Raw genomic sequence first — 16,458 nt, forward strand, 5'->3', positions numbered from 1 at the left:
TTTGATATTGCTATTTATTTCTTTTTAAAAATTAGATAATTCTCAATGTAATATTCTAGCAACATGCTACTAAGCATTCTATACATTCCTTCTTCAAAATAATTCCAACTAGATCTTGGCAAGGATAAACCAAATAAGAATTACTTTAATAGTACCAACCAGAGTTAAACCAAAGGAGAATTCCTCCCCTGAATCTGACATCATATTTATGTGAAATTGCACCACTCATATTTAATACTGTGTTGTCTTATATAACTATTTAAATACAAATATTTCATTTCTCTGATAGAAACATTGTGTGTATGTTTTTTCATCTAATTCAGAATAATAAAATAAAAATTTCCATGGGAATTAAGAAGAGTTTCAACTAGGGTTTCATATGGCAGGCTTTAAAATAGTGCCTGAACCAGTTCTTCCACAGAGCTCTTGGTTAAAATCTGCACACTTTCAATAACTATTTCCAGCAGTGCAAATTATGTGTCCTCCAAAAACTATTAATGAAAACAATTTAATTAAAACTGGTTTGACAACCTGAGTATGCAAAGTCAAACCACAGGATACTAAATACTTTTTGAGATTTGTTTGCTTATCTACAAACAGAACTTCCCTCCAAGATCCCATGGAGCAGAAACAATTGTGGTAGCAATTAGAAGATTTTCATTTGTCAGATTCAAGGTCACTAGTTAAATTATTCAGTCAGTTTTACTTCCAGCAAAGACAAACTCTTACAGGCATGTATGGTTTTGTACGTTGTTTCCTAAATTGTTAAGAAGCAGACTCTTATAGTCTCTATTTTATGGTGTTGTGCTTTTTTACTTATTCATCTGTACCAGTTTTTAGCTGAAAATTATTGTTCAATTTGTACAAATCACCCATAATTTAAACTGTATAATTGCATTTCACGTAATCTCACAATTTCTTTGGGTAATTAAGTGATTCTCTACAGCTTTTTTATAAAAAAAAAAAAGAGCAATATACAACTAATGAATCCCAGTAGGATTTTCCCCCCTCACAAGCACTGACATTATTTATTTAAACACACTGAACCAAATCCTTGGGCATGTCTGATGAGTTGTGCAGGAATCAGACATGCATGCAAAATGGCTCAAAGCTCACCTGTCACAAAGGGCCAGATCCTATATCAGGGCTATATCCTCTTCACAGAGAAAGGAAAAATAAAGTGTGAATGTCTAAATTACATCAACTGTACAGATACAGTGGACCTTCAAGCAGAAGGAAAGCCCAGTAGTATGCCCTCTTATTTAAATTCTCCAGCATTTACTGTTTTATTTTAGGAGTGCATATGGAAAGGATATATGGAACTCTATAGCACCAGAGGATTGTACTTAAAATCCTCTCGGGGCAAATTACACTGAATGTAGGGCCAGTTTAGGGCTGGTATTTTAATTTTCAGTAGCTATACTATTCTAGAGGATCTAGCCTGTATCATCATAGTGCAAATGTAACCTCTTCTATAGATATCTTCTGGTAACAATCAAACAACATAACCTTAGAAAAAGAGGTATGCCTTGTTAGTGAGGCATGGTACATGGACTCTGCTATGTACCCAGGCACCTTCTTTCATTGCAGAACCATCCACTTTTCAGAAAACATTTAAAAAATAACATTTCCTTTGATAATATTAAAAGTAGATGATATGATTTTTTTCCTCAGTAAATTAATAAAGTACAGTATAAACTGATTTTTCCAAAGTCATTTCAGTTTAAAATGGACTGAGAAAAGTTACAATGTTTAATGATAATTTCAGAAGAGTACCTGGTTCACAAACATTTTTTTTTGTAATGAGAAAACTGTCTGTAAGCAAGAAAATAACCACATTTTCAAGTGATTTGCAGACAGTATGTTAAGCGCCACCACCACCTGCACTACGATGATGATGCTTTGTACCAACAAACAGACAGGACACAGAACAGTGTCCTACTGATGATCAACATTCATCCTCTTCATGCGATGAAGCAGGGCATCTTTTTCCATTTGGACCTCAGCAAGAGCCATTTTGGCTTTGGCTAGTTCCTGTTTGAGACATTCATTTTCTTCAATAAGCTGAAATGAAGGGGTTAGAAAAGAAAGCTATTAGCATAACTCCATCCTGATGACTTTTTCCATTTCAGTAACTTCTAAAAAACCAAACGCTCGCATTCATTGCTGGGCAGAGGTTTACTGAGGCCTGAGCCAATTGCAACTGATTCTCAGTCAGTGAGCGTAGAACATGGAGAGAGTTAATGCAATCAGCTCAAAAGGTGGGATAGACAGTGTTTCAGCTGTGCCATTTCCATTCTAGAGTGGAATGGAAATGACCCAAGATTGTGAGCTCTAGGACCAGATTCTTACCCAGTGAGAAAAACAGCAAAATTAATGTGTGGGTTCTGTCACCATCCATTCAAAATCTGGTATGACTGATAGATCAGTACAGATCTGACCAAATAGCTAAGTCCCTTGTTTTTGGTAGCTGTGTTGTACAGGAATGAAGGAGATGGGGAGAAGAAAACTCCCTTATAAAATTTCCTCTGACTTAAAGGAAAAGGGTCAGTGTGCAGTGTATTATTACACTATTTAGAAAGCAGTGTTAAATTGCTGAACCACACCATAATATCCACGATCTGTATCTTCCACTTCCAACAGATTTCTAAATAAAAGTGTATCACCGGCCCACCCCCAGACAGCCTTACAATTATGATTAATAATCATTGTAAGATAATTTTGAGGGGGGAAAGGTGAAGTCAAAATGAGTTCTTTATACCTCATTTTTAAGGAAGTCAGATGAATCCCTGCTTGATTTAGAAGGTCTGGGTGTTTCCCAAGTAGTTTGCGTGGCTTGGTCCTGTGTTTTACGTTTGACAGATCCCACTGCTTGCTGCAATGTGCTGCTTGAATTCTTCATCTTTGACACATCATTTACTTTTTGATTGTCTGCGTTACAGAAATAGTGTGCAGGGGTTTTGTCAAAAAATTTTTAAGCTTTATTCTTATCAGTACAAAATTAAATCCACCTAAAACAAATATACTTATAATATTAAGTACATTAATATTTGCCTCTCAAAATCAAATTTAAGAATAAAATTTAATTAAAACTCATAACCTTTTCGAGGAAGAAAGAAACAATATGTAACTTCCAGCCTGGAGAAAATAAACACATTTTTATACCAACCTGTATCATCACCACCGAATATACACTCTGAATAATCAGAAATTTGAGAACTATTAATATTGCTATTAACTTACTGTCTCCAGGTCTCTCTGAAGACTGTATTTACATTTAAAGACACAGTGAGATAAACCTGCAGAATCACGTTTTTAAATTAGAAAATAACCTTAATTACTTGCCATTAAAGAAATTTTCTAGCATTTGTAAGTGAAGTACACTATATAATACCTCTTAAAATATACTGTTTATTTTACTGTTTATTTTTATTACTGTACATTAAGGGAAGAAGTCAGGGTCATAGTTTTACAGTAGTTTCTACAACTACCTGCAACACAAAACAATAAAGACAGCAACCACCTTGGAAATCTGTAAAGAAAGGCAATTTTTTTGTTTGCTTTGTAGCAACAAAGGAACCGTAAACTTATCATGATGATGTGATATGCACTGATGAAGCATATCCTGATGACATTATAAGCATATTTTTTATTTCTCCCAGATTGATTCAACTGTGGGTTATCACAGCCAATACACTATTCAAAAAGGTAATCTTCCCTTTTCTGACTACACTTAGAATTATGGCATATGGCAACACAGCTTACACAAATTATCAACAGTTATCATTTCATAATTAGTCACAAGTATGCACAAAGGAAAAAACAACAGGATTATTGAATTGAGATCAAGGTGCAGCAACATACAAACCTCTAATGAGAAAAGTGCCATCATCATTTCTTTCTATCCAGAGTATGTCAATATGCAGTTTTATGGGTACCAGCTCAGATGCCTTAAGATTTTCACGTGGACTGTCATCCTAAAAAACACACATAATAAAAAATGAGTTTACAAGGAAATCAAAATAGATAAGTAGGATGTTTATTTAAACATAAGTGGATTTAATGAAACTTGAAAGGGAATGTTTCAGAGCAGAATTTTCTAATGGGATCTCCACTAAACTTTGGCTTCCTTTTTTTTCCCCCAGGGATTGTTTTAAAGGCTCAAAATTATCTCTGGAGTAAGTCTGCTCAACTCAATATATAGTCCGACTAAGATACTTCAAAGTGTTTTTACAGACATCTCAGTAAGATTATACCCCAACTCAAGACATTTGTTAGCTCAGGAGCTGAGTTACAGATAAGAAGCCTGTGCTATATAGTGTCTGATTTTCCCTTGAACTATTTAAAGATTGAATGGGTACAGCTATCATTCTTGAGCAGATTTTGTCTTTTCAGAATTTAGTTTGGGATGACACCAGCTGCAGTTTAGTTATACTACTGTATTTAACACAAGAGAAACTTCACAAATTACTTCTTTAGTGTCTTCCCAGGAAGTCTTTATAGTTCATTATCCCTGTTAACAGAATAACGAAGCCAGTATAATCAGAAACTATACATATCAGCATTAAATGTGTACCAAGAAAGCTGTTGAGATATAGCTTCCAATGCTTCTTGAAACAGCATTGAGATTGTAGCAGAAAATGCAAACAATAAAATAATCTTTCCCAAATTCTCCCCTGCCATGAAACACACTGCATGAAGTCTCATGCAGAAGAATGAATAGGTAATGCAGCACACATTTGAACCATATCTTCTCACTCTATAATACCCAACAACTCTAGAGAAATGAATCATCTTTATGTCAAATCTGCAGTTTGTCAACCATCATGAGTAACTGCACCATGACTTGTGTGCACTGCTGAGTGAGCACTTTGGTGCTTTTGCTGCCAAGTAGAATCTTGTTGCCAGTTTATTATTGTACATTCGCCATCTCAAGCAGCTGCTTTCCCAAGAACATTTTGCTTAAGTCTGCCTTCTTGCCAATAAACCAGAACAACCCTGGTTTTAAATGCAAGTGACTATGTGTAAAGGTTTTGCTATTTGCATTTAGGCATTCATGTTTGTGATCCACTGAAATCTGAGGAACAGATTCACAGCTCTTACAGAAAATGTTTATGCTAATCCTGTAGAGGAGGAACAACTCTAAGAGTGCCCAAAGATCCTCAGGGGATGGAAGGGCTGTATCACTGAGGGAAAGAATACTGATGTATTTTGAGTGAAACACAAGACAATTGCCTTTCCAGTCAATAATGATCTTGGCAGAATCAAGACCTTAGCCCCAGATGTAGAACTGGAGCTGCTCTTCCAATCTCACCTTGTTCAAATTTGTATGGGTGACTATTACTGTCCAAAGCAATGTAATAATTCTTTATGTTTGTTTGTTTTTCTGTTGTTCTACACTCCTCAAAAAAGTGTCCTTATCTTTAAATTCGGTGGCTGTGCAGCACAGAACTCACCCTCTTATTTAAATGTCTGAAAGAAAGTCCCCTAAGAGATTTGAACAGAAGTGTTCTCTTAATGTTACTATTTTAAGATATGGTGCTGAAAAATGCTTGCACTGTTCAGTATCTGTTTCTAGAAGAACATGAAATTTGGGTTGTGTTCAAGTGGTTTGTACTGGAATTCTATAACCCTTCTCCTTATTTTGTACAGAACTTTCATTGCAAGAGCTACCCTCCAACTAGGAGAGAGAAATAACCTTTAAAATCCATGCTTTGTAATTAGAAAACATATTCTTTGCTAAGCAAAAAAGCCCAACCAGAAAAACCCACATTGTGCCTCTAGAACCTTACATATAAAATTCCCAGACACCATCACTCTACAAGAAAGATTTGGGAGAGGGGGAAAAAGTATAAAATGTTAATTCAGACAAATACCTCGTTCATGCAGAAAATTCCCCTCCAGGCATACCACAGAACTAACCAAATCTATGGATTTTAAAATTGTTTTAGTGTTATCTAAAGACCTTTCAGAGTATGATAGCAGTTTCTTTGAAGTTAACTGTATCCAGATTAGTAGTTTATCATCAAAGAAACAAGAACACAATTTTTTTTTGGAGCAGCCAAGTATCTCATTGTTAACATACTTTTAAATTAATCCTTGCATTAGAAACTTTTATCTTCATAGGCATCACTTCTGCGACAGTTTCATCTTCTAGAAAATGCTGAATGTTTGTGAGAGAAGATGTTAGAAATTCAGCACTGAAGTTCTCCACATGACACTGAAGAAACCCATTTTTTACAGCTAGCAGGGAATGTACAATAGCACTAGGCCCGCTTTCCCATCTCAGACTAATCTCAGGTGATGAATTAACAGGTCCAGCCACAGATTTACAGTCAGAACCTGTTGCAAAAAGAAAACAAATTTGCATTAAAATTTTGCATTGTACAGAAAATCAATATGATGTAATTATTTCCACTTCTATTGTCCAACTTATTTCCCAAATGGTATCATAGAGTTATTATTCATTAAAAGCAGTGTTGCAAATACAGAACTTCAGAGCAAATTTCTAAGTATAGCACTTAAAGTACAAAAATAAAGAGTACATAAAAAGGCTAGTACCTCACTGTGACAAGAGAAAAGACAATGCAGAAGTATCACCATCCACAAAAATAAAATTGTTTCCTTGGTGCCTTGACAGTGGATAACCAATTGTTTTTCATACTTTTCCACTAAGTCATTAAATTTCAATTCAGAAAAACATTAAAGTCACTTCACTCTCTCAGGAGAGCAGGTATTTTCTTGGAAAGGCTGAACTTCCTAACTTAGGAACCATGAGCAGCAATGCAGTAAGATAGAGAGTATGACCACATATGTATTACTTGAGCAGCAATAGACTTGAATGTTAAAAAACTCTGTCACTTTCCTGCTAATTTCAGTATCTTTAATCAGTAAGGACAATTACAACTTTCAACCTAAAAAGTTCTGAAAACCATAATAAACTAAACTAAAGAAAACTAAAATAAAAATTTAAGGTAACCAAGTTGCAGGAGGTGGGCAGTGAGCAGTAACCATTTTTTGTATAAAGTAGTTCCCTATGGGATTCTCAAGTCATGGCATCACTATGATGGCTGACCTACAGAAATTATCTCTATGACAAGAAGCACAATCACAGTAACAGAAAAAACAAGCATTGAAAGGTGAAAGCTACCTCAAAAAAGAAACTCAAGAAAAATCAACTGCATTATGTCAATTCATCATGCAACAGACACTGCCTAGAGCTACAGCAGTCTGACAAGGTAATTGATTTGCTTTCCTATTTGTACATTAATTGGGTTCCTCTTCCTGTACAGTGTGCAGGTTCATGGATGACCTGGCACAGCAACAGAGTCAGGACTTGTGCACTTATCTACTGGCACTAGAGTTGGGGTAGATGGACACACTGTCGCTCTGGGCAGACAAAGACAAATGACAAGATGTACATGAGAACCTTCAGCCTCTGCGGTGAACCAGAATCTCTCCCTTTGTTACCTCTATGAATAGGGGTTTCCAGAACACTGACAGCCACGACTCCATCCTTCCATCTTTCCAATGTTTGAGAAGTGCTAAATCTCATATTCCCTTTCTCCACAAAAACCCACTCCAAAAACCAAGCAACCAACCAAAACCATTCTAAAAGTATCAACTACCTTTTTAGGCTCAGTCCAGACAAAAGTGAATAAACTACCAGCAGCCCAGGAGAAAGAGACACTCTCCAGGAGAAGAACAATGACCACACTGTTCAATGAATCTCTGCAACTGGTTCAGGAAACTTTGTTTCCCTCAAGGATCCATATACGTCCCACACATACAGATAAAGAAATAAGCAGTAGGTGCCCTAAGTATTTCTGCAACTGAAAAGAGTGCCTGCATCATTGCTGGAAGGATCCAAAGTACAGAAAAAGAGCAGAGGAAAAGAACACACATTTAGTCTCAGGCTTGAGTCAATTTTAGTTATCTTGCAGATACTTGAAAGGGGCAGAGTCAAGGGAAGATGGAGTAAAAAATGCTTTAAAAAAATCTGGAAGCTGCTGTGAACTGCTGTCGCCTTCTAAGAAGCAGGTTCAGCATGATTAGATCTCAGTAAAAGCACAGCCCTCCCACAGTACTTCTGCCCTCCTTCTTTTAGTTTTGCTGCCAGGCAAGATCAGATAAAGTAGCAGTCCTGCATCCAGCCCTGCAGGGAATTGCACAGCTGCCATGTAGCCAACTTAGTCCAGCTTTTAGCCACATTCTTCCCTTTTTACATCCACTGCATTAACAGCATAGTACATTTTAAATGGTTATTTTCATCCAGAACATCTTGGAGACTGTAATTATTAGTTGAGTATTCACTGCATTGCATGGTTCCTCAGATTACTGGTTTCAATTGTTAATGCAGCACTTGAGAAAGTTTTATTAAAGGTCTTGAAGAGGGAGGTTGCTTTTATTGGGATATTATCGTACACATTTTCTCACCTGTTCTTTTAGTTGTATTTTGTTACTATTAACTCTTTTCAACAGTCTCTTTTGATCTGATTCTAAAGCTTTTTCCAAACTTTTTCTCTTTTAGTTCTAATAGAAATGAATATGGGACACAGGGAGCAGGAGCAGAAGATTCCTGACAGTACAGAAATCACAGTGAAGAGAAAAGATCAGTCGAGAGAATGTGTACATTACAGAATAGGAGTGACCAGCAATGCATAAAAAACCAAAAAAAGTGTTGTTGGCTCATCCATTCAGGTACCTGCCAGAAAGAGAAAGGAAGGGATACGAAGTGGAAGTATTTGGAGATTCCAATTATGTTATATCCTTTCTACCCACAAAATAATTAGACAGTGCACAAGCCTCTCATTATCAGCTGAGAAGCATTATCATTATCAGAGGCTCCAGCTGAAAATACAAAGAAGAGCAGGAAGGTGGTATGTTCATACTATTTACTCCCTCCAGCTTTTACAGAGTATATGGCAGATAATCAGAAGTCAATTTGCCTGTATGAACTGAAGGTCAGCCATGAGTCCTCCCTGCTGGACGTTCTCCTAGCCTTCAGATGTTGACTACAACATCATGCAACAGCTGCTCAGGCAGCAGCTGCTGGCAGTGGCTCAGCTTGCCAGAAAATGTGTTCTTTAGCTAGGGGATCAGAGGCTGTACCACCTCCAAAGCTGAAGCACCTGCTGAACAAAAGCCATGCTGATAGAAGTTTGGAATAAGAAAATGGCAGCCAACAGCTGCTACAGCTATTTCCTCAGAAAGGAACTGAACGGAAGCTGGTGCGTCAGGGACCTGCCCAAAAACCCTATAGTGCAACAGAGCTAACATCCAGCAATCCATGTAGAAGGCTGGCAGAGGGGAGCAAAGCAGACTGTGACATGAGCTGCCACACCAATACATCATGACAAGGAAAACAAATCATCCATGAGAACTCGGTTTTTCTGGCAAAGTACTCATATTGTACTCATATTCTTGGGCATGAGTACAATATATGAGTGAGTACATATACTGTACTCATGCCCTAAAACAGCTCTGAAAGACACCAGTTGATCTAGCTGTGCAAATATTTGGCATGAAACTATACTCTTTGTATTAAGTCAAAAAAACCAAAGACAACCAACCAACAAAACCCCCAAAAAACAAAACAAATAAAAAAAACCAACCCAAAAAACCAAACTAAAAACAGTTGTCTATCTTTAAAGCTCGTATTTCCTGACAGAGGAAATATTTAAAATTTTCTTAAACCACATATTTTAAGCCTGTTTAAACAGTGTGTGTCATTTAATCTAGAGAAACTGATCTTGAAAAAAAAGACACATTCCTTCAAAGGAAGGTACATAAAGCCAAGTACTGTTAGAGTCATAAGGAGTTCCATCTTCAGGGAACAGTAACACAATGCAATGTGTCGTGGTTCCACCCCCAGCAGCCAGGCCCCACACAGCCTCTCGTTCACCCCCCACCAGTGGGACTGGGGAGAGAACTGGAAGGGTAAAAGCCAGAAAACTCGTGGCTTAAGACAAAGACAGTTTAATACAAAAAACAAAATCCAAGAACATAGCCCCATTCCAGTCACTATGAAGACAATTAATTCTACCCCAGCCAAAACCAGCTCATAATGCAGCTTACTTTATTTTCAAAAAAGCAAACTAATGACCAGAATTCAATGCAATGCACCTTTTTACCCACATATATAGTTCCATTTATTTATTCTTCCTTTTTAATGCATGGCAATGAAGAAAGAAATCAGAGTTCTAAACTAGCATAAAATGGATGCTAGTCTAACATAAAACTGTGTTTTCATTTTTATTTACTTGGTACAAATGTTTCCAGCTCCAATTTCAACACACTGAATTGTTAGTTCTTACCAACAGTTCGGTTGCACAGATATTGTCGAACACCAATATTTCCTAGCTGGTTTGGTATCACTTGGTTGACCTGTAAGCATATTTCTGTGTCTTCTCCTCTGATGTCAATTTCACCATTAATACCAAATACTTGAAAAACCACAACAGACATCTGTCAACAAAACCCAGATAAAACAATATAAGATTATAAAATTATTTTACAGTGATTATTGTTTGTAAGGTATGTCTAAACCTTTTCCATCACAAAAGGAAAACAGCCCTTTGTATTGAAAGCCCTTGCTCACAGAGAAGCAAAAAGTTTTCTCATTTTCTTATTCTTTTCTTTTTGTACACATTGGCTTCATAATGGATTGCTCAACAGCCTGTCCAAAGATAGACACTTGTACTGATGCCAATTCAGAACTGGCTAGAAAAGCCATAGAAGTGAGATAGACTTTCCTTACTGACAGAGAAGCTCATGACCTATGTGATACCTGAAATATCAGGTATCTGACGTTACCTACAACTGCATTCAACTTTATGCATATCATAAGCACAACCAAGCACTTGCAGTGCTGAATCAAACCAGGTTAAAAAGCTAGGATAGGCTACTAAACTTTGGCTATCTGCATAGTAGTCAGCCCTTTTTCTCTATTTACAGGGTTGCAGTATTTTTAAAAAAGAAGCAGAAGCCAGTTTTAAGTCAGCTTTGGTATCAGAAGATGTGTATCCATCATCATTACTAGTATTTTGGATTCGTTTTTCTAATGACTCAAAAAATCGCTTCTAAAAGGAGACATTTTAATTGTGCTTTAAGGTTTAATTTACAGAATCATGAATTCAATAACATTACCATTTCTTCACTAGTCTCATGGGCATTTTCTGAAGCAGCACTCATGGCATCTGGAGATGACCCATCACAATTTCCCATCACTGTGCCTCCTTCATGGACATTTTCTGATGGGCTTTGATAGTTTGTGGCTGTAATACCTTCCAAACACACATCAGAAAAAATGCGAATTTAGCACAGCATAATCTTAATCACTTCTCCATTAAGAATAAAGTCAGTGACTGTTAGTGAGTGCACACATTAACTCATTTTGTAATATGAGTTGAGTGGCTTATTAAACAAATATTTATAACTGAACTGCCAAATCCATTCCTCTTATAGACAGTTCCAAGTTCTAGATGCTAATCAAAAGTAAAGCAGGATATAGTGACAAAACCAATACAGCACTCTACGTGCATTGTTAAAAAAAACTGTGAAGGCATTTTTTAGTCTTCCAAATCAAATAATATAAATGTGAAGCAGCCAGAAAAAAAAATCCAAGTTGTGTATCAAAAATACTTCACAGTGCCTTTAGAGCATATGCTTGTATGTTTAGAGAAGTAAGCTATATATCTTTTTGTTAGAGCAATCATAATCACGATAGTGTTTCCTTGACAACTGGAAAGCATAGATACTTAACCTGCAGTTAAATATTATTTAACAAGCTAAAAAGACATATAAAGGTTATTTAAAATGGAAAGTGTATTTCATGGCATACTCCCACATAAGCACATGCAGGAATACTCCTACAATTCAAATATATAACAGGCTTGCAAGTGAAGCAGTCTTCTCATTATTGCTCTAGACTGAAGAGAAATCCTACAGAAAAAAACAGTCTTATGCTAATTAGAATTATCAGAAAAGAGGTATCAATAAGGTCTTCTTACTCTATTTCCTGACATGGGAAAACTATTTCATCAGTATATACACAGATGAGCAAGAATTGGACAAATACCTGCTATTAGACAGTCAATACTTGGGAAATACTCCTTAAGGGATGAACTGCAAGGAGACTACCAAACCTATCTGACTGGTAATTAGCACAGTGAGCATTAGTGAAAATTTGTTTCTTTTTCATCCACTTCTAAAATGAAAGCTTCTTTACCACTTCAAGTGTAACACTGATTCAGGCTCCAACCTATAAGTATTGCAGCCAAAGCAGTTGCTTTCAAGCATAGCAAGGAACAAGTTCTGCCTAATTCAGACTTGCAACACAGCACTTCAATGCCCTTACTTTCCTTAAGAGAGGAAAATTAAGCAGTGTTAAAATTAAATAGTGCTGCTTAAGTAGCGCACGTTATTACTTTCCCCTGAAATTATATGTGGTGAATACACTTGATATTACCGGTGAAGGTAACAGAAATAGTCTTGTAAAGTATCCAGGATTTGCTGGACTAGAATCCTTTTGAGCATGACTTCAATAACAAACAACATTTTCATGTATTGCTTAAAAATATTTTGTGAAACCTGCTTACCTTTCTCCAGAAAGCTTTGACTATCACTTCCATCACTCTCTATCAAATGATCCTCTAGCATCATACTATCAATAGAGATGGTATCCAGAGAGACTTGTGATGGACTTCTCTTCATATTTTTGTAAGAAACAGAGAATGCAGGGAGGTTGGACGAGCAGCGTTCCTTGGGCTTAGCACTTTTAAAATAGAAAGATATGAGGAAAACATTATTTATATTAAATAATACATAGAAGTTACATTAAAAATTCCTCTAAACCAAGCAAGATATAAATGAAAAAGTCCGATTATTCAATAATCCTTTGACAAGACAAGGTAAATGTAGAAACAACACATATTCATGTAGGTATTTATGTCAATACTTCTCTCAATACATATTTCCTAACACTTAAACTAAAAGTATATAGTTTAAATCAATTAATTAACACTAATTTTAACTTTCACTGAATGCTGGATACTGCATAACTTTTTACGTGTTTTAAAAATTTTCATCTACTAGAACACAGAATCACAGAACAACCTGAGTTGGAAGGACCATCGAGACCACCTCGATGTTCCCTTCCTGACTGCTGAAAGTACTGGAAGTCTGTTGCCAACAAGATTTCTAAATCTTTTCAAAGAGTAGGAAAACTGTTTTAGTATTAATTTTCCATACCTTGAAGAAGACTGGGATGCAAACATTTTAACTGAAGCCACTTTGTCTTTGTTGATTTCAAGCTCTTCAGATTCTAAGGCAGTTTCTGTTTCCAAGTCAGCGACTTGGTTAGGACAGCCTTCAGTTGTGCCTTCCTGTTCATTTAACTTATTTGAGAATATGTTTCTGTCATCCTCTTTATCAATGAAAAATTCAGTAGAATCTTCTCTCTTATTTAGAATGGACACCGAATCCCTAGGATTCAAACTACTTTTCTCACTTAGAGGTCCACAGACCTCTTCAGAATCACTTCTACTAAAAAGTCCACTGCTTCCTCCTTCACTCGTATCTCCCAAACCTTTATCTGATGCATCATCGGAAAATGACATTGCTTTCTGAAAATCCGTATTACTGTCTGATTTAAACAAAAGAGGATCTATTAAAATTCCTTTATTAACTTCAGCATTCAGAGGCTTGCAGTCATTTACATAACCAAAATTAGTAATACTGGCTTCCACTATCTTACTACCAACTAATTTACTCTCTGAAGTAAGAGTTTCTCCATTTCCCACAGGGGAGAGTTCTGATGCCATGGTACTTCCTTCTTCCTCAACAGGAGATTTACAAGGGCTTCCCTGAGTCACTGGATGGAGCAGTAAGGCTACTTCTGCAGTTTTCAGCAGAATCCCAATGCAGACATCTGTTTGCTTTGCAGGTTTTCCTGTCACTGCCTCTACGTCCTTCCTTAAGTTTTCCAGGAGCAGTACAAGAGATTCATGGAGAAACAGCAAAAAAAGATACTGGTAGTGATTGATCTGCACGCTTACATGTTTTTGAACATGGACAAGAACATGTACATCTGCATCAGAGGGAGAGCTTTCAGAAAGCACTCCTGAAGTCTCAGACATTTGAATGCCATTGGTCGAAGGCTCTGTCTCACTGCTGTAATACTCCTTTAGAAGTTTCTTACGTTGCAATCTATTAGAGAGATCGCTAGATTCACTTTTTGGAATGTTCAAGGCTGTCTGATTACGGGATACAAGCTCTTTTTGTGACTTTGCAAATCTTATTGGCTGGCAAATCCAAAGTGAAAGTGGGAAAGAGTCCACAAAGCTTACTGGCCGGCCTTTCCCACTTTTCGTTCCTTCGTAATCTATCCAAAACTGGGAAAAATGCACGGCCCAAACATCAGTAGCTGCAGATGTCTTTAATGCATATTTGTTCAATTCTGGAATGATATAACCTTTATAAACATCATGCATTTTGGTATCTTGTTCATGAGCATGTCTCTGGAAGATTGGATGTAAAAGATTAAAATTTTTGGGGGACTTAGGAAAAGTGGTGAAATTTCTACTGAAAAATTCAGAGTCCTTGAAGTTCTGAAACAAAGCTTCTAGATCAGAGTGTCTGCAGTTTGGGGAGCATCTGGTATTCGTAGCAATCATCTCTGAACTTTGAATGGAAAGTGCACGAGGTTGATCTTTATGAATTTCAGGTTTGTTTTCAAATGGGATGATGATCTGCAAGGGAGAAATAAATTTTTTCTAGTTAAAACTATGTAGATTAAGACGGTATACAATCAAAGAAACAAAATAATAGCCATGATAGCTGATACAAAGGAATATAATTATAGTTTTATGAGAAATCAAGTACAGTGAAACAGAACAGGGATAAGTTGGGCTGACAGACTAAGATTTATGTTCTCTCTCATTTTTAAGAAGATGCTGTGGCATCAATATTTTTACAAAACAGCAGGGTCTCAGGCTTTTCATCAATATTTGCACAGAAACATAAGGGTCTCAGGCTTTTCTTATCTGAAGGTCTTAAATTTAGTTCAGCTATATTAGGCTGAACTGGCTCATTTCCTCAACTCAAGCAACTTGGTAGAACGTTTCTTAAAGTGTTTCCAAAATTTATGGCTTTGAAAAACAGAGAATTATAATTTGGAGTTCAATCTGGTACATCAGATAGGGTTTTTCACCATATCGAGTACTACAGTATTTTATTTCTTTGTTAAGATACAAGCAATCAGTTAGATATGCCACTGCAGCTAATATTCTTAATATTGCAGAATTTAGATCAGGTATTTTTGACAATTATCTGATAATCATAATATATTTGTTTCATCAGGAAAATAATAATATATCTCAACTCCTAAAGAAAACAAATAGTTCAGCACACTGTCATTAACTTGCATATTTTTAGTGCGTATATTAAAGTAAACTTATTTTATGCCAAATCCTGAATCTTAAATTGTTAATATGAACCTTGGCCACTCTAGTTTGGCCAACATCAGTGACACTGCTTTCCATCACAATATCTCCATTCTGAATCTAGAAAGTAGGAGTAAAAAAAATCATCCCTAAAGACACAAAGATGGGGGTTATTAAGCTTCTTCATTTAAACACAAGGATCAGGAAAAAAAGAACTAAATAAAACAATTAACCATTCATCAATTTATCATTTGCTTGAATAAAAATAATGCTGTTAATACAGGGTGACATAATTAATTCAAATCAAGGTTTGAGAGATGTTAGAATACTTTTATCCTCTCCTAGTTTAGTAGGCTATTCCCATATAATGACTCAATATCAGATTACTATATATTTGCAGATTCCAGTTGTTTGCTCTTAATAACTGTTTCTATTCAGTACAAACCATGTCCTTGTAAAGTTCCATTAAGAATGTAGCAACAGGTTAGAAAGATAACCATCCAGAAAGATAACCATTTGCTGACTTGTTAGAGCCCTTGAAACCTCTCCTGTGGGCTCCACTGAAGAGACTCATTTTGCTCACCTCTGAACCTTGGAAACCATACAATGAAATGCCCAATGCAAACAGGGTTTGGGTGGGAAATTTATCTGCTCCATTATCCTTTTTTTTTACAAAGAAGCAGAAGACAAGGAACAAGCATCACTCCTCTGCAACAAGCATACAGAGAACTCATGTACCTGAACTACACTAACAGCCAGCATGATACAGAAAATGGTGAGAATGGGTTTTGGAGAAGGAAATAAACCTTGAGATAATACAGCCAGAGGAACAAGGGAGGACCCTTGCATAAATATAGAGTACAGATATTAATTTTTCACTCATCTTTTTACTTTAGTGCTCAATTTCTTTTTAGCTCTGCTATGCCAAGTTCGCTGACCACAGGGAAATAATTTGTTAGTATTCCCACTCAGATCTTCAATACAAAACCAAAATACCCAAACCAAAACACCCAAA

General features: G+C 36.4%; 1 protein-coding gene across 2 annotated transcripts in view; it reads right to left on the minus strand.

The window, feature by feature from the left end:
- Positions 1-16,458, minus strand: part of BLTP3B (bridge-like lipid transfer protein family member 3B) — a 47,628-nt gene continuing 31,170 nt past the window's right edge. For both annotated transcript variants that reach the window (XM_036400736.2, XM_036400737.2), the window contains 8 exons: positions 13,252-14,750; positions 12,600-12,775; positions 11,149-11,285; positions 10,317-10,467; positions 6,086-6,342; positions 3,869-3,977; positions 2,762-2,931; positions 1-2,064 (listed from right to left, as the gene is read on the minus strand). In XM_036400736.2, the coding sequence (XP_036256629.1) occupies positions 1,939-2,064; positions 2,762-2,931; positions 3,869-3,977; positions 6,086-6,342; positions 10,317-10,467; positions 11,149-11,285; positions 12,600-12,775; positions 13,252-14,750 (2,625 nt within the window). In that variant the 3' untranslated portion in view covers positions 1-1,938. The remainder of the gene's footprint in view (positions 2,065-2,761; positions 2,932-3,868; positions 3,978-6,085; positions 6,343-10,316; positions 10,468-11,148; positions 11,286-12,599; positions 12,776-13,251; positions 14,751-16,458) is intronic.

Source organism: Molothrus ater, chromosome 5 (assembly GCF_012460135.2).
Source record: "Molothrus ater isolate BHLD 08-10-18 breed brown headed cowbird chromosome 5, BPBGC_Mater_1.1, whole genome shotgun sequence".
In the NCBI taxonomy this organism is placed as follows: Eukaryota; Metazoa; Chordata; class Aves; order Passeriformes; family Icteridae; genus Molothrus; species Molothrus ater.